General features: G+C 37.8%; 2 protein-coding genes across 11 annotated transcripts in view; both read right to left on the reverse strand.

Moving 5' to 3' along the window:
* The window catches only part of C4H4orf50 (chromosome 4 C4orf50 homolog), a 35,420-nt gene extending 27,913 nt beyond the window's left edge, over positions 1-7,507 (reverse strand). The window contains exons 1-4 of the mRNA XM_086747720.1: positions 7,464-7,507; positions 5,044-5,195; positions 3,278-3,416; positions 824-1,519 (exon numbers count right to left, since the gene is read on the reverse strand). Of these exons, the coding sequence (XP_086603846.1) occupies positions 824-1,519; positions 3,278-3,415 (834 nt within the window). The 5' untranslated portion in view covers position 3,416; positions 5,044-5,195; positions 7,464-7,507. The remainder of the gene's footprint in view (positions 1-823; positions 1,520-3,277; positions 3,417-5,043; positions 5,196-7,463) is intronic.
* Positions 7,508-7,931: 424 nt separating this feature from the next.
* Positions 7,932-26,003, reverse strand: part of JAKMIP1 (janus kinase and microtubule interacting protein 1) — a 103,331-nt gene continuing 85,259 nt past the window's right edge. For 6 of the 10 annotated variants that reach the window (XM_086746402.1, XM_086746401.1, XM_086746407.1 and 3 more), the window contains 3 exons: positions 16,068-16,133; positions 13,453-13,497; positions 7,935-8,348 (listed from right to left, as the gene is read on the reverse strand). In XM_086746402.1, coding sequence (XP_086602528.1) covers positions 8,298-8,348; positions 13,453-13,497; positions 16,068-16,133 — 162 coding nt within the window. In that variant the 3' untranslated portion in view covers positions 7,935-8,297. Of the gene's footprint in view, positions 8,349-9,563; positions 9,621-13,452; positions 13,529-16,067; positions 16,134-26,003 lie in introns of those variants that run through there. The other 4 variants (XM_086746408.1, XM_086746409.1, XM_086746403.1 and 1 more) reach the window with 4 other exon arrangements.

Consider the following 26,003-nt stretch of genomic DNA (forward strand, 5'->3'; position numbering starts at 1 on the left):
GAGGTCTTGGGATATCAGGTCACAATCTGAATGGGGTAGCGCAATGTGAGGCTCGGCTGATCTCACTTTATTTAACAAATCATAATATAAAAAACCCCTCCACCTCAGTGCATGAAGAATAAAACTTTGTTTGAGTCCTCTCTGTGAAAAGAATTGTTCATTGTCAGCAAAATTAATTGGCAGAAGCTGAATGCCATATTACAGCATATGCAGACCTTTCCCATGCAATGTTGAAGTGCTTGAAGCCAACAAATCCTATTCAATGTATTCGGGGCATATCACAATGCAATGGAGCTGCAAACCATTGAATATCTCAACTCACTCCCAGCGTGAATACTGTATCTATCTTCCCTTGTTTATCATTATCCAGAAAAATCTCATATACGAGATTTATTGTCAGCTCTGCTTTTTTCTTCAGCATTTGGGCATAAATAACATGTGAAAAATCACCCAACCGTATTTGTACTCCTCCACTGAATGCTGTCCACGAGACAGAGGTCTCAGAAGTTCTTCTAGGCTCTATTTCTAGTGCCAGCTGAGACCCTTTGCCTTAGGTGCATCACTTAAAAACTTAAGGAAATAAGACTTCTGAAGTGCCCTCAGTGGGTGCCTAATAAAAGCACTGATGCAATAAAGCTCCCAGTACTGATTACAGTGGATGTGAATTACACTGTTGAATGCATCAACAGAAATAAAGGAAAAAAAAAAAACACAGGAAGGAAAAAGCCTCGCACTTGCATGTCAATTGCATACCTAATAACAAGTGTAATCCAGGGTGACATAAAGATAAAAGCTAATTATATTTTGCCTTATTTTTACTTACCAGGTCAACACTGTTGTCTCCATTCTCCACTCTTTTAAGTTCTGAGTCCCTTTCTTTCTTCTTTTTCAACTTCACCCTACCTTGATCTTTTAAAGCCCTATTTTCATCCAAAAGCTCTTGCATTTTTTCCTGTAGCTTGATTTCAGATAATTTCAGATTACAAACATGATGGCAAGATTCTTCCAATTTTCTTCTGAGAAAGTCTTCAGTGTCCTGGGAACACTGGAGTTCAGTCAGCAGGTCTGCCTGTTCTTTCCTGTTGTCCTCCTCTTTTTCCCATAAGAACTTCAGATTTTGCTGAAATGTCTCAAGATGGCTTTTCATGTCATGCTCCACATTTTCAATGCAAGTTTTCAATTCTATTACTTCCATGTCAGAGCCTTTATAGCCCTGAGTCCCACTGAATGCTGATTCCAGCTTCTGTTGAAGATGCTGCACCTTTCCCTCTTCTAACTCGGATGTCAAAAGCGCAATATGAGCACTAAGGTCTAGGACTTGCTTTTCCAGCCTAGACATCTCACCTCGAAGGTAACACTCCCTTTCTCTCAGCACTGCTGTCTGTTGTCTCTGTCTTTGTTTGTAGTGCTCAAAATACTTTGACTGGCTTTTTATTTCATCTTCTTTTATCTTCAGCTGCTCCTGAAGCCAATGTAATCTTTCCTTTTGCTTCTTCTCTGACTTTTCCTGGTTTTCAACCTACAATTTCAGTGAATTGTATGGTTAACATCTTAATACCAAATATCTTCTTCCTTTATAATTTTTCATAATTTTGCAACAATTCTGCCCTTGTTTTCTGAAAACTCAGGAATGACACAAGTTAAGTTTTTGAAAGCCAGTAAAATCCTGCATTTAGAGGAAAACTGACCTGCTGTTTTGTCATTTCACCCATCACTGAAACATCTCAGCAGGAAAAATCCGAACAAAACACAAATTCACCCACATCTACTACTACATAAAATACAGGAAGTTTTTAATCACTTTCTTTTGCATGTTTTACAGTACAAATTAAATCAAAAGAAACCTTTAAGCCAGAATTCGTACAATCAGCTCTGACCTACACAGTAACATGTCATTACACTGACAGTAGCATAGCACTGAGATGCTACAGGGAGAGAAGCTGTGATTCTATTAAGGAAACATAAAATGCACTTTTCAGAGACCAAGCTTTTGCCCTTTGCCCTTCACCATACCTGTCATCTGTCAGCTCCTTTTATGAACCCCCTAGAAAAGGAGAAAGGAATGGATGCCTTTTGAATCAGTTTGAGAAAGACTTTGGTATTTTCATTTGCACCAAAGTGTGTCTGAACACAGAGACGCAGAGGTGAAAGATGTCAATGAAGGACACAGGAAGCTTTCATGATTCACACGCTGCCCTTGTTTTGAGCAGCGCAACAGCCACCAGTACCATGGTGCCATCGTGGCAACTTTGAAGCAAGATTGAAGGCACAGAGACATTACTGTATATCTTCAAAGACTTCCTTAGGTCAGTCTTTTTGACCTCCAGTATTTTCTTGTCCAAGGGGTTCACCAGTAAAGACAGGACAGGAGGAACAGTAGGCTGAAATTTTACACAAAGTCAGGTAGGTGTGGGATAATAGTTTTGTTAATTGTTGATGGGAATATATGTATGTCTAAGCTTCCTGAGTCTTGAAAAACACATTTCACTTTTAATTTTAAAAGCAAAGACTGTTGTTAATGCTCATGAGTCATACTGCATGATACGAGTGTCCTGTTGGATTTTTCAATTTTGACTTAAAATGCTGATTCAATTAAAGTGTATCTCATGATAAAGAGAATCAAAAGACATTGTTTCACTGTAGGCTGTCCCTGAATAACTGTCATTCCTTCTCTATTTTCATGGATCCATCCAGTGAACTGTGCAAACTAGGTAAAAACGCTCATTGTATGTGTTATCAGCCAGCAGCTGACCTTTCTGGTACAAAACATTTATGTGATGAAGTACTAGCACTCGGGAGAACTGAAGGCTTTCCACTGCAGAGCTGACAATTTTGTAACAGACACAAGGAAAGGGAGCTGTGAGGGCATGAAAGTGGCAGTGGGAGGTTCTTGGCAATGAGGGAGCAGGTCAGCTTGCTCCAGGGACGGGCACTCTGCAGAGGGATGGCAGGGAATTTTAAAAAAAAAAAACTTCATTATGGGTCTAGAAAGATAAAGTCTGACCCAGGGAGAGGGAGTATGCTGAGTGGGTTCCAGAGAGAAAGAAGGAAGTGGGAGTGTGTATACCAAAGATTAAGGGCCCAAATGACAGGAATAACGGCAGCACTGTCAAAAACATTAGAGAAATAGAAAGTGGGGCAAAAAAGATCAAGAAGTTCTTCTGATTCCTCTGGTTGTAGAAAAAGAGATGACATTGCTTAAAAACAGGGAGGTCACTGTAGATGATTACCACAAAGAGAAGCTAAACTAGGTCATTTGAAACAACATCCTCCTTACCAAGCTGATCAGGTCCTCCCGAATGTCTCGCAGTTTCCCTTTAATATGCACATTTGCATTTTCAACCTGGTGCAACTTCACATTTAGTTGATCAATTCTCACAAGAAGTGTTTTGTGTGACAGCTCCATCTCCTTCATCCTGTGGTGGTCAGAATGAAAATCTTTGCTAAGTAAATACCACACAGTACAGTTCCCGATGGCTAAGCAGTCATCAGAAATGCATCAATTTATCTTCATTTTTCCATTTTTCTCAGAATAATAAAAGAGTAACAAGTTATTAATCACTAATAATAAACACTTAATTCTTAAGAAGTCTACTGAGGTTTGCACATTACACTGGAGACTCTTAAAACTGCTGAAGACATCTATGTTCATTCTCTCTGCTGGCTTAATATGAAAACCATAAGCAAACACATTTACAAGATTAATGTTCACTGAAGGTTGGCACACTATATGAAGTAATAATTTACTATAAAGATAACCACAATGCTTTGGTCTCTACGTGTATCTGATCATAGGATTTTGCTAGGTTTACAGATAGCTTTGTCTTACTGGTCCTACCTGCCAAAATTTCCTGGTACTTCCATCCCAACATGACAGCACTATCTTAATTCAAAAATGTCACCTAAAAACATATTTCTGAAGCAACAGGATTAAGATAGAAAACACATTGTTAAATAAGTAAATATTCATGTATCGAAGTGAACCTGACGAGGTCCTCCCCACCCCAGGCCCTGCATAATCTGTCACTGGTATCAGAGGAAACCAGGCCACATCAGCCCAAAACTGTGCCCTCGCTAGTTACAGCTACTGACTCTGCTTCCTGTTTTTTTCCAATAGTTCAGCCCTTCCACATCATTCCTTGTCTCATCTGCCTGTGCTTCAGCCACAAGAATTGCAGGCACAGGATTTCTTTTCTTCCTACCGGCTATCCAAAATCCCTAAAAATGGGCTTCCTATATCCCAGGCAAGTTTCAGCTGGTCATTTGCTGTCCTTGAACTGTTCTCTCATACTTTCTTTGTTTTTATTTTAAATAAAGTTCTTCTCATCTTCCATTCCCAAAAATCTCTGTTGAAACAGGCCTATTCCTATGAAAGCTTCCATTTCAAAAACGATTCTTTATTATTTTGACAAAAACCCCATTATTGAAACATTTCTGGCCAAATCTCTTAATGAAACAAAGCAATTAAGAAATTATAGAAATAATTATTTTGAATGCCATTTATATTTTCTATCTTTTTAAATATTTGGCTTTGTTTAGAACACTGCAGTGACTGACTATAAAAACCTTGCTCTTATTCTAGTCAACTACATAATTAATGATTAATGGCACCTTTAGCTACTGCAATGATTAGCATTAACATACTAAACTAGATGAAGCTTTCTGAAACAAGGAACTGGTTTTGTCACACAAAATTCCAAATTAACTCTTAGCTTAAAAGGAAAGGGATATATTTTACAAGCACAATTTACACCTTATGAATATTTAAGATGGAAACACTCTGAGAAAGCTGTCTGGTTATTTGCAACAAGATTTTAGATCATGCTGTAAATCTGATTTCAAAAATAAAAACTAACGAATACTGCATTTATATTCTGACAGCTACACAAAACACTTATATACATGCAACTTATCAGGCACCCCAAAACCACATAAAGTCTGTCTTTTTGCTATGTATCACATGACAGTCAGTACATGGGGCAAAGAGAAGAGTACGTTTGTCACATCACATTAATTTTGAATGCAAAACCCCATTTTATTTACCTGTCTCTTAGGACAGAATCTGACTCCACGTAGTCCTCTAGAACACCTTTCAGTTTTTGCTCCAACTTTTCCAGCTTTTTTATTCTGAAGTTCAAATTCTCTTCTCCAGCATGTTTTACTTGTTCATCAGGTATGCCTGCATCTTCTAATTCCTGGAAAATCCAGGAAGTATCAATTTTAACATTGAAATTCAAGATATCCAGTCCTTCATTACTCTGCATTTTAATACAGTAACAAAATTCTTTTTCTCTCCCAGGTGAAGGATCCATGATGAGAAGACCCCAAACGATTAGGTTCTCAGTGTACTGCAGTCTAAGCATGCAATAAAAGAGTCTAAGCCTTTGATGATCACATGAACAGTCCTTCTTAATTCTGAACACATTTATTATTTAGGAGGGAGTCTCATTTCATTAGCCCCAAAGTAATTTAGCATGTATGAAAGGAGTTGCAGTTCACAACATGAGATCCTCATAAAAGATTCAATTAGACTAATTCATGAAAGAATTAGGCATCAATGTTTTGAAAAAGGATAATTTTCTGCTAAATAGAGGAGTTCTTAAAACTGAGTATATTTATCACCAAAAAAAAAAATGTACTTATTTTGGATAAATTTCTGATATTTATGTTGTTTCAAGACAGAAGACTTAAAAAGGATATTTCCTATTCAAAAGGTAACCTATGACTATTTCAGAGAAATATTCAGTATATTTCACTGGTATTTTGGAATTCTGCATTCAACATTTTACTTAAAAGTCTACTTCAACTTTGATGGGTTATGAAACTATGCCTAAAAGGAATTTTTAAACTTGAGCTTGGGAAGGCAAACTAAGTTTTATTCTTTTCATTTGCCTCTTTTAGCAGCAACTCTAAAAGTTCTTCAGCCTGCAGTTCACCTTCATTTACAGAAACTCTCTTCAGTAAGTATAATCCTATAACAGGCACCTGTGACATATCTTTGCTTTTGCTACATTTGAACTGATTTGGAATTTGATCTGTAGTTGGAATTCAACCACTGAGTATGGACCTATTCTGCAGAAAACAATGCAATTACTTTTTAAAAAATTTTATTTTTACTTGTAAAAAAATGCTGCATCTACAGGGTAAAGAAGAAAAAGTAGCATTTATTTTTTTTGCCACTGAAGAGTAGAAAATAGCACAAAATCAGTGCAAAAAGAGCAAATGAATAGGTCTTCTCTTATTGTCCCATGTTTTGATATGTACTATTCACACATATGGTGAATTACATAAAATTTTGTTATTTTGGCCCATTTTTCACTGGCTTTATGTCAGCCACAAAAGGACCTAGAGCTGAAAAGGTTCAGCCACTCCTCAGTCCCCTGAGAAGCCATGATACTTAAAAGCTACAAATATGCAAAGACAAACAAGGTATAAATCCACATGGACAACAAAGTTCCAACCACTTTGTGATCTCCTCTAGACTTACCAAGTCCAGTCTCAGAGACCATGCATTCCTGAGACCTGTAAACATAATCATGGATCTCCTCTGGCCTGTGTAATTTGCAAAATGGAACAGTATCTTCAGTTCCGAGCTCCTTGAGACACTAGTATTTTCTCTGCATTTATTATTTGTAAAGTGAATAGACATTCTGCTCCCTGACAACGGGCATCCCTGAACACCATTGCAAAAGCAATATATAATAACGGTAAACGCTGCTACTCTGCTCATTAACAATTCATAGGAGAAGCCGAATTGATGTAATTTTACACTATGCCCCAGTCTAATAGCCATCCCGTAAGCTGTAAAAAGAAAAATTCTTAGTGCTATATTTTGCAGACAGTAGTTAACAGATAAAAGCAGTGAGGATGGACAGGCATGAAATAAACTGCCACTTAAAACAATTACACTGGTTTCTACTTACATATTTCTATTACATGTCCTTGTTCATAACTGCACTTTTATTCATTGATATAATGAACATTAATACAAAAGTTTCTAAGTTGACCTCAAAGCTCGAGATCCGTCAGGCTCTACACTTCTGATGCTTCGTCCAGAAAACTACTGAGTACTTCAGCATAGAACCAGGAAAGCTGTTACAACTGATATCAGAAATGAGAAACTTATTGTTTTCTTCATCATTTATACATCTGAGACAGGTGATTTAAAAACTGTGTCACAGAAAGCAAAAATCAGGCCCAGCATCTTGCATGAATCTAGGCAGTCGACACACTGTTCCTGTTCCCCGCTCTGTAATAAATACCGATATGCAATGGATAGTAAGACTGGAATGATATACTCAGTTTTCCGAAACTTCAAATCCTGCTAGCTTAATGCAGAATAAAAACATCTTGAATGTCATGGAAAATATCACCCAAATCAGCCAGTTTCTTTGAGAAAACTGTCACATGTGAATTAAAATGTAACAAAACACATAAAATTAAGAAAATGAAATTACTCATACCTTTTCTGCTTTGTAACAAGACCATCTCCTGTCTCTGCAGTGCTCTTAACATCGCAGCCACATGCTGTGACCATCCCACCTTTGTGCTTGTAGTTTGATTTCCAAAGCAGTGATGAGGAAAACTATGTCTATGAGAAGAGTGGGTTTTTTTTGCAAAGTGAATCACAATTTCCAGTTTCTCTTCCTTCATCAGCACCTGGTTTGGTTTCCTGTTTATCTCCAGTTACGGTCCTTCTCCTCAGAGTAATGCCAAACTCCTCCTTTTGCAGTGAAGATCTCATTTTTGCACATTTTGTCATCACACCACTAAAAGTTTTAACTAGAACATGAAAAATCTGTATTTGAAAACACATACTCTAAATGCTTGTTCCTTTCGAACAACACATTGTGAGCAATACATTTTTTTGGCGATGGAGTTTCCAAACTTCTGCATGATCCTTGTTTCCAATTTAAATTGTGCTTTGTACCAGGAAAGAGGGTTATTCAGATCCCCCATACAAGCCACAGTTTGCTGCATCTGACTGAATTAACCCTGTGGAGTGCCTCAGCTCCTTCAGCAGGTAAATGGTCTTGCCTGGTGATTCTTTGTGAGAAGTACATCTCCGGTCTTACTTCAGAGTCTAAAAATTATCTGAGAAAACTTGCTGCCTCTGAGGCTGAGTCCTGCACCTCCAACAGTGAGATATTCAGTTGCTATGACAAATCTTTTCCTCAACTTTCTTTGTGCTGCCTTGATTGTTCTTTGCCTTATGTTATTTTTTTTCAATCATAATTTCCACTTTATCTGATGTATTATCGTAACCATCTTATTCCACTCTACGTTCATACTGGAGCTCAATATGTCCATGAGATTAGACTTGTCTTTCTGTAGCTTTCTGTGAAGCCCTTTTAACACAAAGATGATATTCAAGAAAACACAACGAAGGACAGTTATCTTTAAATATTGTGCTCTTAATACTTTGAGCTTGCCTCAACAGTCCTGAAATAATTAAAATTGTCTATTTCTTCATGTTGTCTTTCCAGCTCCAAAACAATGATTTGCTTTTCCCTCTTTGAAAGAATAGCATAACCTTTTTTTTTAATTTTCAAACCATTCTCCATCCTAAACAACTCTACTCAACTTTCATTTTTCAATCTGTGCTTTGCCCAGAATTTTTCTTGCGGTTCAGGTGGTTGATGTCCTTGATTGTGTTTATCCACCTCTGCTGGTTGAGGTTGTGCCATTTTGCTTACTGGTAGCTAATATCAACATTATTTTACTTCACCTGGGAGGATGCCATAATTTCCAAATATTTATTTCCATCTATTTCTCTGCTAATTACATTTGTCTACACTTCTTCAAGCCCCTCCTTCTTCTTGAAGAGATAACTGAGCACAGTGCATCATGCATTCTCTTTTCCCAACCTCTGAGGCCACCTCAAGATCTTCCATTCTCCCAGTGCTATCTTTACAAGTTATTGCCTTAATTTTCAAGAAATATACATAAAAAAATTTATCCTATGCAGTTCTTACCCACTTCCGCTTTTCTTAGTTCAATCTACCATCTTGCCTTTCTCCAAAACTCATCTCTTCTCCATCTGTGGATTTCCTTCTTATGAATTTAATATGAATTTTACCACTGTGAGGTTGTAAATCTCTATTTGTTTCCAACTTTGAACGGTTTTTCTTTTTTTTTTTTCCTGTCAGCTGTTTACTATAGAGAACTTATTGTCAAACACTTAGCTTTTTTTAATATAGATATTAAAAAGAAGATTCTGTGTTTTCTGGGTGAAATGCAAACCACGTTTGTTGAAAGCATGCAGTATGGAGACAAAGATCTCAGTACTGTAAGAAAACCATTTGGTAGATAACAGTTTACATAGCAGCCAGTAATTGCACTTGTATTTTTTCCAGTGTTTGATTGGTGTGACAGTGTAAATTCCGTTTAGATTTTTTCAGTGTTTATGATGTGCTGGTCCTTATTTTATTATCAAATCATTCCAGCTTGAAGCTATAGCTTTCAAAAAATCTCAAATTTAAATTAAAATATTTTGCAGCTTCAAGTATTATGCAAACTATTTTATGAAAAAAATGCACCAATTTAAAGCTGCTCAATAAATATTTTCTATATTTTTGCACGTGGACTCAGCTGTTCACTCCATAGGTTCTTTTAATAGCCTGCATACAAACAAAAACAAAACCAGAAACAAGAAAAAAAAGAAAAAGTCTGCTGAGCTTTACACAGACAAAATTAATTTAGAAATAAGTGTTGGCATCCAGCCCTAAAGCCATAGACACCAGTCTCTAAAAATTGATGTAAGCTTCAAAATAACAAGAACCAAAATTACTATCAGTAAACCACCTGGTTTGCCTTGAATTAATGAACAACGTTCAAGAGCCCAACTATAGTTAAGTCTCTGAAAACAGGCTTTGCTGTGTTACCTTAATCAGAGACAGATTCACCTCTGGCAAGATGGGATAAAGGATATTGCCCTGCACACTAGCACCACAATATGATGTGCGCTCCCAGAAATGTGAGAGAGTTGAGTAGCTATATGGCTACACAGCATTATCCCTGTGTTATCCCCTCAAAATGCTTGTCACCAACCTTGAATTTAACTACTTAAATAGTTGCTGTTAACAGGAAGCATAGCAAGTTATATCAGTGCAATGTATTTTCTGGAGACAAATTGTACTTGTAAATTTTTAAATTTTTGTAATTTTTTTTCTCTATCAGCACGGAAGCCTATAGATCAGGCCTAAACCTTAAACACATAAAAATTTTTGAACTCACAGTATTTATAAATATTTTAAATGGAATTTTTTAAATATTGATGATTTCATTACATTCCATTCACAGAATGTTTATAAAGTGTCTCTAAACTTGGTCAGTATACTTTTCACAATATTTGAAAACAAGTATGTTCATCCAGACATCAGGACCTCTAACTAGAACTGGAGTAAAAAAGCTGAATGAAGCTCAAAGACTAGAGTTTGGTGACTTCCTTTAACATTACCCTTTCAAAGTGACATTAGCCTGTCCTTTCCAACCTCCACAGAACAGAAAATTTAACTCAAACTGTGGTCAGATGAATAGTGTACCACAAGGCTTCTCCATTCTTCAAACACATCTCTATAAGCATATGCTCAATTTCTAACAAAAATAAAGGATTTCTTTTTTTTATAAAGTAAAGGAAATTTCAAAAGGAATGCCCAAAGGACGGAAATTTCAAAAGGAATGGTCAAAATGCTCTAAAAAATATTTCTCCATTGCTAAGGCACGTGGAAAATATGGAGGTGTTTAGTGACAGCCAACTTGGCTTCACTAAGGGCAAATTGTGCTTAACCAATTTTGTGGCATTCTATGAAGGGGTTATAGCATTGGTGGATAAGGGTCAACCAACTGACATCATCTACCTGGACTTGTGCAAAGCATCTGACACTGTCCTGCATTACATTCTTGTCTCTAAACTGGAGAGCCATGGATTTGACAGACGGACCACTCAGTGGATGAGGAATTGGCTGGATGGCTGCACTCAGAGAGTGGTGGTCAACAGCTCGACATCCAAGTGGAGACTGGTGACAAGTGGCCATCCTCAGGGGCCGGTATTGGGACCAGCCCTGTTTAACATCTTTGTCGGTGACATGGACAGTGGGATTGAGTGCACCCTCAGCAAGTTCACCGATGATACCAAGCTGCATGGTGCAGCCAACATGCTGGAGGGAAGGGACACCATTCAGAGGGACCTTGACAGGCCAGAGAGGTTGGCCTGTGCAAACCTCAAGAAGTTCAACCAGGCCAACTGCAAGGTCCTGCATATGGGTCGGGGCAACCCCAGGCACAAATATAGCCTGGGTGGAGAATGGATTGACAGCAGCACTGAGGAGAGGAACTTGGGTGTGCTGGTTGATGAGAAGCTAAACATGAGCTGGCAATGTGTGCTTGCAGCCCAGAAAGCCAACCACATCCTGGGCTGCATCAAGAGGAGTGTGCCCAGCACGTCAAGGGAGGTGATTCTCCCCCTCTACTCTGCTCTCGTGAGACCCCACTTGGAGTACTGCATCCAGCTCTGGAGCCCCCAACATAAGAAGGATATGGACCTGTTAGACAGGGTCCAGAAGAGGACCATGAAGATGATAAGAGGGCTGGAGCACCTCTCCTATGAGGACAGGCTGAGAGACTTGAGGTTATTCAGCCTGGAGAAGAGGAGGCTCTGGGGAGACATTATAACGGCCTTCCAGGGCCTAAAGGGGTCCTACAGGAAAGACAGAGAAACACTTTAGCAGGGCCTGTTGCAATAGGACAAGAGGTAATGGTTTTAAAATAGAAGGAGGTAAATTTAGACTGGATATAAGGAAAAAAATTTTAGTGAGGATTGTGGAACACTGGTACAGGTTGCCCAGAGAGGTGGTAGACGCCTCATCCCTGGAAACATTCAAGGCCAGGTTGGATGAGGCTCTGAGCAATCTGATCTGGTTGGAGATGTCCCTGCTCCTTGCAGGGAGTTTGGACTAGATGACCTTTAAAGGTCCCTTCCAACCCAAACACTTCTATCTATGATTCTATCTACAATTCTTATTTCAACTAGTTTTCAACACCCATCTAGCAATCGAAAGAAAACTACTGCACTTGTAACAAATCACTAATACCCTTGCATTACATTACACCCATCTGTATCTGCCATCATTTTATTGCAAGATATAAATCATATGCAGGAATGCTGGGAATGAAAGAGAAAAGCTGGCCCCCAAGAACACCAACAGAAAGATTATAACTGAATGCACTGGGAGCTGAATAAACCTCCAAAAGAGCCCATGATAATACAGTTCTGATTTTCCAAAAGTACTTGTGATCTGGGCAGAATTAAAAAACTGTTTCAAGCTTAATGTAAGGTAAATATAATAGCTTTCTTTTGTAACTATTGTCATCATGCTGCTTCATCATACAGTACTTGATAGCAGTTTCAAAGGGGTTGATTAACCATACCTCCCACTTATAGTGGAAGATTCCATTAACATAATTCACAACAGATTCCAAAGAAGAAAAACTTGGAAAATATGAAAAGGTGAAAACATCGTGTATTTTCAGTTTAAAAAAAAAAGAACAAACAAAAAACCAACAAAACAGCAACAGCAAGCACAAAAAGACTGTGTAAATATTCAATAGTTTTAAACCATAGCTTATTCCTCTAACAGTTAGGTTGTTGAGTTCGCATCCTTACTGAAAGGCAGTGTACTACTTGCATTGATCCAGTGGAGAGGGCTAGGTGTGATTTTCTAAACTGTATTTCCCTCCTGTCCTGTGTGAAAGGTAAGCACTGCCGGCTATAGCTCCTGCTGTAGCTGAAGAAATTCACTCTGTCTTTTGCATTGAGCTGAAAGGATCAGGACACTGTGGAAAGTACAGTGGGAATGATGGTGGTGTCTCAAGGGAGAAACATGGAAGTTTCTTATCCTTGCCCTTTCTGTGTTGCATGGGCACATGGAGGATTAGCCACATTGCAGCCTTCACATTGCCTCCTAAAAGGGAAATTAGGTTATTATTTCCTAAGCTATTTTGTGGCTTCAAGGATCTTGAGGAAGTAAAACTAAGCCTTTTTTTGCATGGGTGGTGATGCTTACAGGGCTTTTTAGAAAACAAAACAGAAAACCAAACAGTGTTCGCCACCTCTCCATCCAGCATGACAGAAAGTAGGATCCTACAGCAACACCTGAACTTTTAAACAAAATGTACCCACTCTGCAGAATTGAAAAGTACCCACTGCAGTCAGGGCGGTCGGTATCTTAGAATGCAAAATCCTTTCTCATTGAAAACCAGTGACCTTCTGCAAAAGTCTAGGAAGGTAACTGAAGGCATTCAAGCCAGATTTTATAGGTGACTCTTCCTCTCTGTGCAAACAAAACCAGTATACCCTCCCTATGGGTTCGGGGTCTTACAAAGACAATTCTCAAAACACGGCAAAATCTAAGAGCTAAAAATTGAGTACAAAGAAATATAAAGAATACCAACCACACGTCTTGGCTCAGTTGTGTCATCAAGGCCACAGAATGAATGCTAGTGAAAAAAACAAAAAAAGGAACAAAAACTATAACATAAGATCAAAAGAAAATGAGGAAAAAAGAAAAGAAAAAAGATGTAAGATATGTAATATGAAATCCAATGACATTACAGCAGTTATTCTACATCAATATTAATTGAGTTGATCTGAAAGAGAGACACAGTATACCAATCTTACTCTAAAAAGGGGTAATAAGGTACAAAATTCAGTATTTGAAGGCAGCTTTACAAATGGCAACATTTGTGAATGATGTAACTTCAGAAATATTATGCTTGGCTTTGTGACTCATTTAAACAAGTACTTTTAGTTACACACCTGAAAGCTTTTCTGAACCAAGACTTACCAGGCCAAGCACATAAGCTAAACACAACTTAAATGGTAGAGAATCAGCTGTGAGGAAAGCATGACGTGTTTAAACAGCATGTTGCTCATATATCAACTCAGAATAAAACTGAGATTTTACATTATTCTTTTGCATAGCCTTTAGAAGCAGGACAGTTTGCTGAAGAATCTATAGGGAAAAAATACTGTCATCCTTATCTTCTTATTTGACAGATTTTTTACATAAAACTTGAGTCCGTTCATAAAAATTGAATCCATTATTAAAAGAAAATAAAAAAGGCGTACTTCTGACATAGTAACTCTAAGTGGTGCATTGCCCTTAGCTGCAACCAGCAATGAGGCTCAGCTATAAACACTGCCCTTCCTTCAGAAACATAAGACTTCTCTCCACAAGAAATTATTGCACTCAGTATCAGCGGCATGTAGGTGTCAGTCTGCACCCACTGACATATTAAACCTTCAGAAGAACAATGAAGTAGAAGTATATAATTCATTGATTCTCTGACAACACAATCTTCCTTCAGGCAGTCAAATTCAGAATGGGATTTAATCCCAACGAAAAAAAAAAAAATGTAATATAGATAGAAGGAAGCCCCTCACCCATCCAGGAGCTGAAGGTTAACAGAAAAGGATGAAGCTTTTTTGAGGTCTCGTGCTAATGTAATGTTAAGGCAAAGAGAATGTTAATCATTTTAACACATTATCAGCTTTCTGCTAAGCTTGTGATTAAGTCGTTTCTTTTCCAATACATTTCCCCATCCATTGCACTGATGAACCAGCATAGATAATGCTAACTTCCATTTTCAAAATCAGCAGTCTGTCTAATCCAATACCTACTCTGTAAACTGTAATGGCAATGACTAAAGGCTTACCTTTTGACAATTGCAACACCTAGAGATTTTGATGTTTGCAATAATTAACATTTAGAGATATCCCTATTAGTCAAGGTTTCTCTGTCTTGAGAAGTTAACTGGAGCATCTTGGACAACACTGGCATTAGGTAGGAACAGTTTCAGGTATAGAAGTGGTCCAGGGCAGATGAAGGCAAAGGCAGCAAAACAACCCTTTAAGAGGTGGATACTGCTAGTGGAAATGGGGACCACTGCCACCCCGACGGATGCAGACAGACTAGCCCCAGCCAGGGAGTAATGGAGGTGATGTAAAGTGACAATTAGCAACAGCAGCAAACAGCCCAGCTCCTCACAGCCCAGGGGACACAGGGGACTACCACATCCTGGGAGCAGACAAAGGGACAGTGAGATTAGTGAAGGGTGAGGAAGAAACCTTCCCACATCCAGCATGCTGCTCCCCAAAGCCTCTCTCAGTTCTGCAAATCCCATTGACCTCTTCCAACTCCCATTCAGAGTCCTCCAAAAGTCTTCCTTTTCCTGTTTTACCCAGTTCTGATCCCGAAAGAAAAAAAACAATTACTGAAAACTCCCCTAACTTCTCCATTCAGCCCATCAGCAGGTTTGTGTCCATATGTACTGGAAAAAATGAACCTGAGATGCTGCAACTAATCTTGCTATCTAGGCACAGGTTTAGCAAAAGCAATGTAACTAAAACACTTAGAGAAAGCCCCATTGTCAGCCTATGCCGTGCAGAACACGCTAAACTCCACAGACCTGGGAAACACTTAAGCCCACGGTCCAGGGACCTCATGCCATCTCTTGCCTGGGACCACAGTGACTCAAATACATTTGCTCTCTTAAGCCTCAATCAGAGCTTCTTCAAAAGAGGAGAAAATTTGGACCCAGGACATTAATTTGGAATTTGTTTCTATCTTAAAGCAAGAAATATTTTTGTTTGCAGTGTTCATCATGTGCACCTCATTACCTTTGTTTTAATTTTCAGTACTTGCAAGTTTTGCAAAGCAATGTTATCTGAAGAATAGGGCTGAGCTAAGTGATTCCGTCAAACAGAGACAAATCTTTATGTTGTTTACTGACCTAAACCACAGCAAGTCCTCCCACTTTTAGTCTACTGTCTTTCCAAACCCCTTGATTCCTTTCTCTACTTGGCATAAAACCCAGATAGCAAATAATTTTGAGCAGATTAGGGACAGAGCTTCATTTCATGCAGCAATGACTTGAACTCAAATTTCATCTTGTTTTGAAATAGATTTCATTATATTAGGTTAAGTACTATTAAAGTCAATGCAACAAAGAAAAACAAATTAACATGGAAAAAAAAATCCATTGGCATTGCTGAGGCATTTATTTACCTTTTCCTCAATTTCTTTGAGTTGCCTCTTTTGAAGTTCTATTTTGTCTTCTAGTTCTCGAATTCGCTGGAACAGAAAAAGCAAAATAGACATTATTATATCTAATTTGAAAACTATATGAATCAAAAACATAAGAAATAGACTAAAAATTGAGAGAACAAATGTCCATTATTAATGTAACACTTCCTTTACAGTTATATTAGGCACGTCCATGGCAATATTCCTCCATGTTTCCATGAAACCACAGCATTTTGAACAAGCTGCACATTCAGAACATCACATTTACTACAGGAAGCCTAATCATCACCACCAAAATTATTATTATTATCACTGTTTTAACATAAATGCTCAGGCAATTTCAATTAACACTAAAATTCTTAGAAGTAAAACACTACTTTCTCTTCAACTGCCACAAGTTTTTCTACTTACCTAGACAGTCAGCAGATTACACGATTACATTTCATTTTAATTCTCTATTTTCCTCTCCCATAAAACATAACTATGCTTCTGGCATAGTCATGTTATATCAGAAAAACAGAGCACACAGATTTCCAGGTCACCATCACCAAGACACCATCCAGAGATTCAGCTCCATCCTATTACCAGAGCCACCTCCCACCCAAGTCAGAGGAGGGGAGACTTCAGCATGGCTCTCTGTATTTTTAAGGATTTTTCTTGTTTAGCTCCACAAAGGTTCTCCAAAAATACGAGTGTTGTTGGGTCCAGATATCCAGATATTCTATCTTATTTTTGTCCCCTTGTTTCCTTGTTCTATAAGTTACACTTCCTTTTTTTTTTTTCTGTGTTTCTACATTAAGAAGGTGCAATTTATTGCACTTTTAGTAAATTGTACTTGTTACAGATAAAGCAGGCTCATAAATAGATTTTTTTTAATAGGCAGAAACCTGGAATCTCCTACTAACAGTCACTGGGAATCAAGGAACAACTTTATACTATCAGCTTTTTTTGCTATTAACTACCTGACCTCTGACTGGCGTACAATAGCAAAGGTTATTAACAGTTCCTTAACTTTGGAAGAGAAATTATCATCTACTCTAATTTCTGTGCACAAGCTAATAAAATTAATGTAGCAGCAGCTGCACCACTCCCAAATTATTTTACTACTCCCAAATTGATTTGAACAATACTATATCTTTCAAAACAACATCCAATCATTACTTATAAACCTATGCAAACAAACCTGTTGGTAGTTGATTACCTGCATTCAACCCAAAGACCTCACATTATGGGCAATGCTCCACACTTAGCCCAGGAGAGCTGCAGCAAGGCAGCAGCTGATCCAGTGACCATACTGTTTTCGAGAACCACAGAGTTTGGCTTGAAAATGGCAAATCTAACCTGGAGGTACCCCAAAGATGAGGTACATCCAACCCTGCAGTTCACTTTGCCTAAGGCATACTACTCTCCACACAAATATTGCAGACTGGTCACAAGAGAAAGCTTTGTTTTTGTTGCTGCTTTTTTAAAATAAAAGATTTTGCTTAAACGACTGTTTTGGATATTATGCAGTCAGAATAAGTCAATTAAAACCCCTACTGTATCATGCTGCAATGCTCAGAGATTTCCCTAGATAATACAAAGCACAAACCAGATCACCCTTGTGTGACACAAGTGCATGCAGCTCTGTTGACAGTAACAAATGCCCCAAGCGCAGCTGTATTAATTTCACTTTTCCTCTATTACCTTTGAATTGATTTATACTTCACCTACTCCCTCTTCAAGGCAAGTCTATCTCTCAAGCAATCATCTTCATACACTGTATTTACCAGGAATATTACAATCACTGTAAAAAGCCATGGCGTGAGAAGCAGGCAGATGTAATCACTTCTGAGATCTCTGGTCCATCAGGTACCACTCCTGTTTTTCCCCCATTCATCTCAGTTATGCTCATTTCTACTTACAACCATCCCAGATCTCAGTGACAGACTTAATTCTCTGGGGGTTCTGCTATGATCTGTGATAAAATTTAACCGTAGTGAGATAAGTGGAGAGAAGCAATATTTTTAAATACCATTTTCACCTTCACGATTTATCATGTGAGGTATTTTTTTTCAATATCTGCTGAGAAGTCGCCTCCAGAAAAAAAGGAAAATGAAAAAGCCCCCAGGTGGCTTTCTCACCTCAGGGTTTGCAGCAAGTGTTCTTTTATAAAAGAACGTGTTAATTAGGATAAAAAGGGATTTTTTTTTCAGATTTGGGAATTCTGTTAATTAAGTAAAAATTGAGATGTTATTATTCCCTTATGAATATTTAATCTTTTCAAAAGATTACAGCTACACAGTTATTCTCTCCAGCTATTCAGAACAGTTCTAAAAAAAAGCGCCACCTCTAAAAAAATTCCCACCCATAACCCATCATAATTGCTAAACTCTGTCAGACAAAAGATGTCAAGAAATAGGTGGAGAAATACTCACTTTCATAAAAATCAATTTAAATACAAAGGCAACCTAGCAATTGAAAGGGAATATGCATAGGCCTGAATTTCTTAGCAGTGAAAACCTACAAAAAAATCCTCAAAATAACTGGATATATGTCAGTGAGACAGATATATATAAGGTGGCTATAGTCCATAGGGCACATATTTACAGGTATACATGTGTATATGTAGACTTGTCCCAAGTCTATCTAAGGATAATACATTGAAGACGGTGACTAGGTTTTAAATAGCTAGCATCCCCTTTAGATGAGTGGGAATCACAATGACAGAAGACGTACACTGCAAACGAGTAAGATTTTGTAACCAACTTCTTTACTAAAGAAATTAAGAGTTCAAACCTAGACAGGTGAGAATTTGTTCTAAAACACAACCTGGGCTGCAATTTTCCATTAGGTATCAAAGCTTGGGGTTGTTTACTTCTAGTTGTTTACTTGATTTCCCCTGGAGTATTGTGGGGAGGATAAGCCAGGAGGATGAAGTGGGCGTAGCTACTCCCATCAATATCCTCTGATTGCACAGGGTCAGCACTGGAAGATAACCAGCCTAGCTTAGCTATTTATATACCCTGAAAAATCTGATTTAACTCCTTTGTTTCCACTTAACCACAGGGATGGCCTTAAAAATACATACACATAAATGTAATAGATTGGCTAGAAAAAACATATTTACATCTGCATACAGTATTTAACACATAAAAATAATTATTTTCCCCCTTTGTACATATCTGCATTTACAGCAGTATCTTGATCATATATATCTTGAATTAAGTAATTTCCAAAATATAACTTCAAAAAATACATGTAAGTTATATGTAATAATCCTATCTTTAACAAAAAAAAAAAAAAACAATCAACCAACCCTATCTGAGATGTTCCTCAGTCAAAGGTTATACTAAACTACTGAGAAGGAAATTACACAAAAATCTCTCATGTTAATTAAGACCAAAGGCAAGACTGCTTGAGATTCATTACAAGCATTTCCATCTTTATCTGCTGTTCCTTTTATTTGCAAGAATTAGCAATCAAGAAGCTGTGGACTCACTCTCAGGTTTTCAACACTTGATTAGTTGCTTTCACTGAATTCTGATTTGTTTATGTTTGCAAAAGCACAACTGTTGACAACAAATCACGTAGAACTATTTTATTGTTATCAAGAAATTCTACCTGCTTTCATGCTTCAGGGCACAAACTGATGATCAGTAAGTCGAGCTTTCCTGCTATGTCATACAGAGTTGTAACAGTTGTGCTCTAAAAGATACAATCAGCTCTATCCTGGACAAGGCTCGCAGGAACTTTGCTGGATAAATCCAGTGGATTTTCAACTGCGCAAAAGACTAAACGAGGAAGCAACAAAACTATTGTATCATGCTATCAAAACATTGAGAACTCTTGGTTGAGAAGAAAGCCACAGGCGGTTCTTTTGTTTATTTTCATTCTTAAAAAGGGAGAGATACAAGACATGGATGGACAACCTAAAACCAGCACAGTGTTTATGTTTCCTTTAAAACTCCCAGCACCGGTCCCAGTCAGAGCAAGGATTAGGGACAAAGCGGAGCTGTGTTCTGCTGGGTTCTGGCAATGCCTCTGTTAATAGCCACCCCTCAGGCATGAGCGCACCTTTTCGGGACTAACGGGATTCACGAGACTAACACTGTGTTGTGAAATCATGGGGCCACACAAAAGAATTACCGTAGGCAAACAAAGAGCCACAGTCGGACAAAAATAGTGTAATGAGAATGTGATGGTGAAAGAGAAGAGTGCAGATGTTAGGGACATGGATTTTTAACCCTGTTCATCTCGCCCGCATTCAAAGCCAACCTGCCAAAATAATTAATACAAACTCCTCATTGATTTTATTGCAACAGCAAATAAAACCTCATAAAACTTCTGGATGAAGGATGGGTAGATTTGTGAATACTCCCTGTTGCTACCTTCACCTACACGGAGCTCTCCTGAGTTTCGGAAAGAGGGTTGCACAAGCATTCATTTTAGTATGGCAGGCACCTACTTGATAAATCATCCTTCCACTGGCAATGAAGTTTGCTGCCAGTTCTGCCTAAGTGCTTACAAGCAGCCAGAAAGCAGCACGGGCTGACAGGGCTGATCTGAGGTAACAGCAGATGGCTCTGCCGGCTGAGCTATGGCTGGAACAGCGGCTTCAGCTCTGCCATCCGTTTTCCTTTCCAGACAGCTACAGAACAAAGATGCTAAAGATGCACAACAGAAGCCTTACTTACTACGTAACTGCAATGTGAATGGATTTTTAAGATCCATTATGAAATATTTCTTACTAGTAGTTACATATACACATTATATATACAAAGGTGGCACAGCTATCACCCTGATCGACAGCCTAAAAATGCAAACAATTAGGTAAGAGAGAGAACATCCAGAAAGTTCAGGCAGCTAAAGCATACATTTCCTGTGGAAGTTCACAGCGCAAAGACAGGCATATGACTCAAAGTCTTACAAAGCACCCTTGACATGACATTACTGAACAGAGCCATAAAAGGGAAGTTTACCATCAGTCATTTCCAACTGTATAAATTACACGGTCGCTGACTGCAGTGATCATATAACACCTCTCCTCTTCACTCCAATGCTTGGAGAGCTCCCAAAGAAAAAGACTGTCAAATCGCCCAAAAGCGGGAAATTAAACATTTTTCTCAGCAGAAGATTTCTAATGTGTAGAAGATTCCGCCTGAATGCTCATACCCTCATTTCCTTTCACCTCATGAAGGGACATTCGTGTTCCTGGGAAGCAGGATAGACTTCTTGAAATGCAATTATTCACTTAAGCAATTACTTCACTTGGATCCATCCAAGTAAACTCAGATGGCAAGTGTCTTTTGTGTGTATCTTCCAGTACTGGTAGGGAAATTAAGACAGTTAACTCTTCCTTTCTGAGGTGGCAGAGGGGTGAGACACTAAGATGGGACTACTCAACATTATTACTCACAGCAGTGCTGACCTTCCTCCGGAAGGTGAGGCCAAGTTTGCATGGAGCATTGCCGTACAGGTAGTACGCTGCCTGAGCTGGCCTATATGGGACCAATACAGGTGTCTCTGTACCTACAGATCAGTTTTCCTGACAGCTGGATAATTTCCCTGGAGATTTCTGTTTTCCAAATACATCCAAACTCAGCAAAAGGCTAGATAACCCTAGATGCAAATTCATTATTGTCAGGAATCCCTTGTACAAAGGTGCAAAAAAAAAAAAAAAAGGCATAATGCAGTTTCTGAAACAGAAGTAAAGGCAATAGGTTCCTTGCGGACCGTTCAAATCAGAGGTCAGGTCCAATGGAATGATATTAATACAGTGCCAGTGGGGAACCAGCTAGGTACTGAGTTCAAAAGGGAATTTTCTATAATTTTTAGCATGGCCTGGCTCTTGTGGCTATACTGCAACTCCAAGGTTGCAAGTCAAATCTCTGGGATGTCTGAGGAACCTAGGTTTAGGAGAAATGCAAGCAGCATGATGATGGACATATGCCTGTAAATATTACTCTATTTTCACCAATAGAGAAATTCCAATAACGCAGGCTTAGAAAACTCATCTTGCATTATGGAGTAAAGAAGTACAAACAATGAAGCTTATAGTGGAGATTATAATATTGCATTTCCATTACTTAACATCATTGAATGATGCAGTCAAAATGAAAAAATCCCGTGCTATTAAAAAAAAAACATAAAAGTTAATTGCATTCCCACACAGTACACATGAAGTATGTGTGCCCATCCTATGTTGTAATAGCAATCCATCTACATTAAGTACCATTTCCATTAAAATAGCACCTGTGGTAAAGGAGCACTGAAATAAACGGAAATCCTTCCACTGAGCTCAGTGAGCCCTGGATTGCAGTCTCAGAGCTATCATTTTTTTTTTTGCTGGAGGTAATAAATCAGCCTGGTAATTATTTGTCATGATTTTGAGAGTCTGGCATGGGAGGAACTTCAGCATTACAAGGAAAGAAAATTGATCTGAGATTTAATGAAGTGGCCTACTAGTCTAAGATGCTAGATCCAAATTTCCCCCATCAGACAACAAAAATGCGCATATTTCTTCATTTGTTTTGGTTTTTCTCTCACAATATCTCAAATTCTGATGAGAAATGGTTGTGTTTCTTTACAATTACATGGTCCCTTACACACATGCTTGATTTTTTTTGACCCAATCTCCCAGATAGCTTTTTAGTAGCAACTACAGATTCTGAGAATTTCAGTGTCTTCTGTTTTTTTGGATAGTGATGTGGGCTAGATGAAATGGACTTCTTCATCCAAGCCTTTTGTCCTCCCATTCATAGCACTAGCCAGTCATTCACAGTCCTCAACCAACATCTTGGATGGCTTCAAAACCTCGAGGAGTTTTGCCAAATGGGAAAGATACCCCCAGGAAAGGAACTTAAGTGCCAATTTTCATCTGCCAGATGATGACCACATCATCCTTCACCTAGGTGTTAAGCTGTAGAACTCATGTTCTTGTTTCCTAGTGTGTAAATAAAGACGTCATCCCAATAAACATATTGTTTTACTGACAGCAACATCAGGAAGATCAATTCATCTGGCTACAAAATGTGCTCCTTGCCTTCCTACTATGGTTGTGAAAACACAGGAATGTACTAGAAATCACCTTAATAGTTCCTGTGACGCACTCTTATTGGATTTACATTCGACAGCAAATCCAAGAAAACAATTTGATAATTTTAGCACAGAGCAGACAAAGAAGGATTTGCTAAGCTGCTTAGAGCCTCAGCTCTGAAATGTTGGAAAGGTTCAGGTTGATGTACGTTTACAGACTACGCACCATGGGTGGACTACACCAGACTTGAATCGGGTTTTGAATCTTTGAAGGGAGTTTATGATCAAGAATGTATCTCATTCAGCAGCAAAAGTTTGCAAGGGAAATATTTTCTAAATCTGACAAAGGGAAGAATCAATATTGTTTCATTATATCATTATTTTAAGCAGCTTCTCAACACTATTAAGACACAGGTATGTAAGATCTTTAATAATGTGAACAGCATAACTATGTTACATGTATAAATTTAAACAAAGATGAATATAAAATGACTTGCCTTTAGCTATTCAAATCACTAAGCTGATGGATAAAATTCTTTAATGAAAATATGTAATTTTTTAAATCTAATGCATTTTAACAGCTCTTTAAAAGCCTCTACTGTGTTTACAATGCAATTTGCACAGCTAATTGCCACATCCATTTACTCAAGCTGTTGGATCTGCTACTGTAAGGGTTCTGGACTCAGGAATCCAAATGTTCCCTTTAGTCCCCTATTCCTAGAATGTGGCTTTGCATAATCGTCATAAGGAAACAAGCAAGTACACTGTAACAGCATTAGATTAAGCTATTTTTGCCATTTTGTTTTAGTTTATGAATGAAAACTTAGTATAAATTTAATCCAGTTAAATGTGATAATAATACATTATTTTGCTTACACTATACCTCTCTGATTCTCACCAGGGTCTTTCTTTACATAGCAGGTAAAAATTTCCTTCCTTTCTGTGTTCTGCAGTCTCAACCATGATAATCCAATTAATTGTTCCTGAAGTAGGAGAATTATTCCTGTTAATCTTTATTATGCATTTGTCGTTTCTTTATTTGCCTTCCCAAGGAGAATGAATCTTTTAGAGCTTTACTGACACATTTCTGAGCATGAAAGTTGAATGTTCAATCACATTGATCTTAGTAGTAAATTAGTGAATTTTATGAGTGCATTTAGCTGAAAATAATATTTTTAGTAAGTGATATTGGATAACTATATGTACATGAAGATACAACTTAATACACCAGTAAACTTAATTTATCATTTTTTAACACTGAGAATCTTTTCATTTATGCTATAGGAAAACTAGATCATATTTGACTTCTAACAGAAGAATATCAACATTCCTATTGCTTTTCATTAGGGAAAAACAATAATTAAAGCCACATTAGCCTTAAATCTACACAAAATGGCTATTCTAAGTCTATGTGAGCCTAGAAGAAAAAACACATTCAACATCTTAAAACTGACTTCTTGACAGTCTAGACTTACTATCTGGGAAAAAAGAAAAGAATCACATAATATTTATTCAGCATTAAATTTAGATTATTTTACATTCTAGTATTTAAATAGCAAATTTCCATCTAAGCAATTATTATGATATATGTATCATGAATTGTGCATTAAGAAGACATTTAATCTTCATTTCTGTAACAAACTTTACAACACTTTCTTTTTTAGACTTGCCTTTCTTCAGCTCCCACTGGCCCTTCCTAAGAAACACAGGGTATTCAGGATTTCAGATTAGAGGATTTCAGCATTTAAACTTCAGATAAGAGTTTTCTGGATTCTAATATTATTTTAAGGCACATATAGCTGCTCTTAACTTGAGTACAACCTCAATTACACTTCATTTAGGACAAAAGGAGTAGATCTTTCAGATACATTTTGTAGATATTACACCAGTCCTGCTATCATCACTTATTCAGACAATAGCATCACTAAGGCAATTAGCAAAGCAGGCTTGGTTTGATCTGAAGCATAAATATATAGAAAACATACATAAGGAAACATTGTAAAATAAACACACAGAAATTACTAAATTAACTGTCATCTGTCACGCATGTAATCTGTGGGAAATTACAGAAGTTTATTGTGATATTGTTATTATAGCAGCAACGATGCCTTGAAAAACTCAACATTCACTCCTGCATGACAATCAATACCACAGGCCAGCTATGATTAACCCAGTCACGATGCCCTTGATGAATATAGATTACAGTTAGACAGCACTTGATATCAGATGCTTTTAAGAGCAATTCATGAATATAAAAAATGCATTATCAACAGTAATCTATTATGTGCTGAACAGCAAAGCATGGAACATTTCTCAACAGCAAGCACTAGTTATTTCAAAAAAAACCTGGATTCTTTTTCATGTACAGTTACATGCAAATAGCTAGGGATTAATTCTGCTAGAACTTTAACATTTCAGATTTAAAATAAAAACATTAAAACAGGTCATATATATATAAAATGATCTGAGGCTTTCCCCAACTACTATTGTGTAAGTAACCTTAGCAGTAATACTTCCATTTACTTTCTGAACTGTGTGACAGAGCCATGAGTTTTTGACCAAGCAGCCTCTCTGACTCAAGGTAACACAGCAGAGGAGGTGGTGTCTTTAATTTGTCCTCTCTTACACAAGGCAATGTGCCAAAGAGGACAAATTTAAGACAAGACCTCTCATGGCTATCAATGAGGTATACTGAGCACAGCACCCTCCCTCTCTCTCTCCCTCTCCCAAGAGCCTTCCTAGTCAAACATTAAACCTTAATAATTCTCCTTGGGTGAAAAATAGACAGTATGTAAATCCTAACAGATTACACAGCAAAGGGGAGCAGAATAACTGCTGAATTTATCCAACCTTTACCTGAACATCCATAGTATATTAAGAGGCAAATATCAGGTTCCTACT

This window comes from Chlamydotis macqueenii, chromosome 4, assembly GCF_036417535.1.
Source record: "Chlamydotis macqueenii isolate bChlMac1 chromosome 4, bChlMac1.mat, whole genome shotgun sequence".
Lineage (NCBI taxonomy): Eukaryota > Metazoa > Chordata > Aves > Otidiformes > Otididae > Chlamydotis > Chlamydotis macqueenii.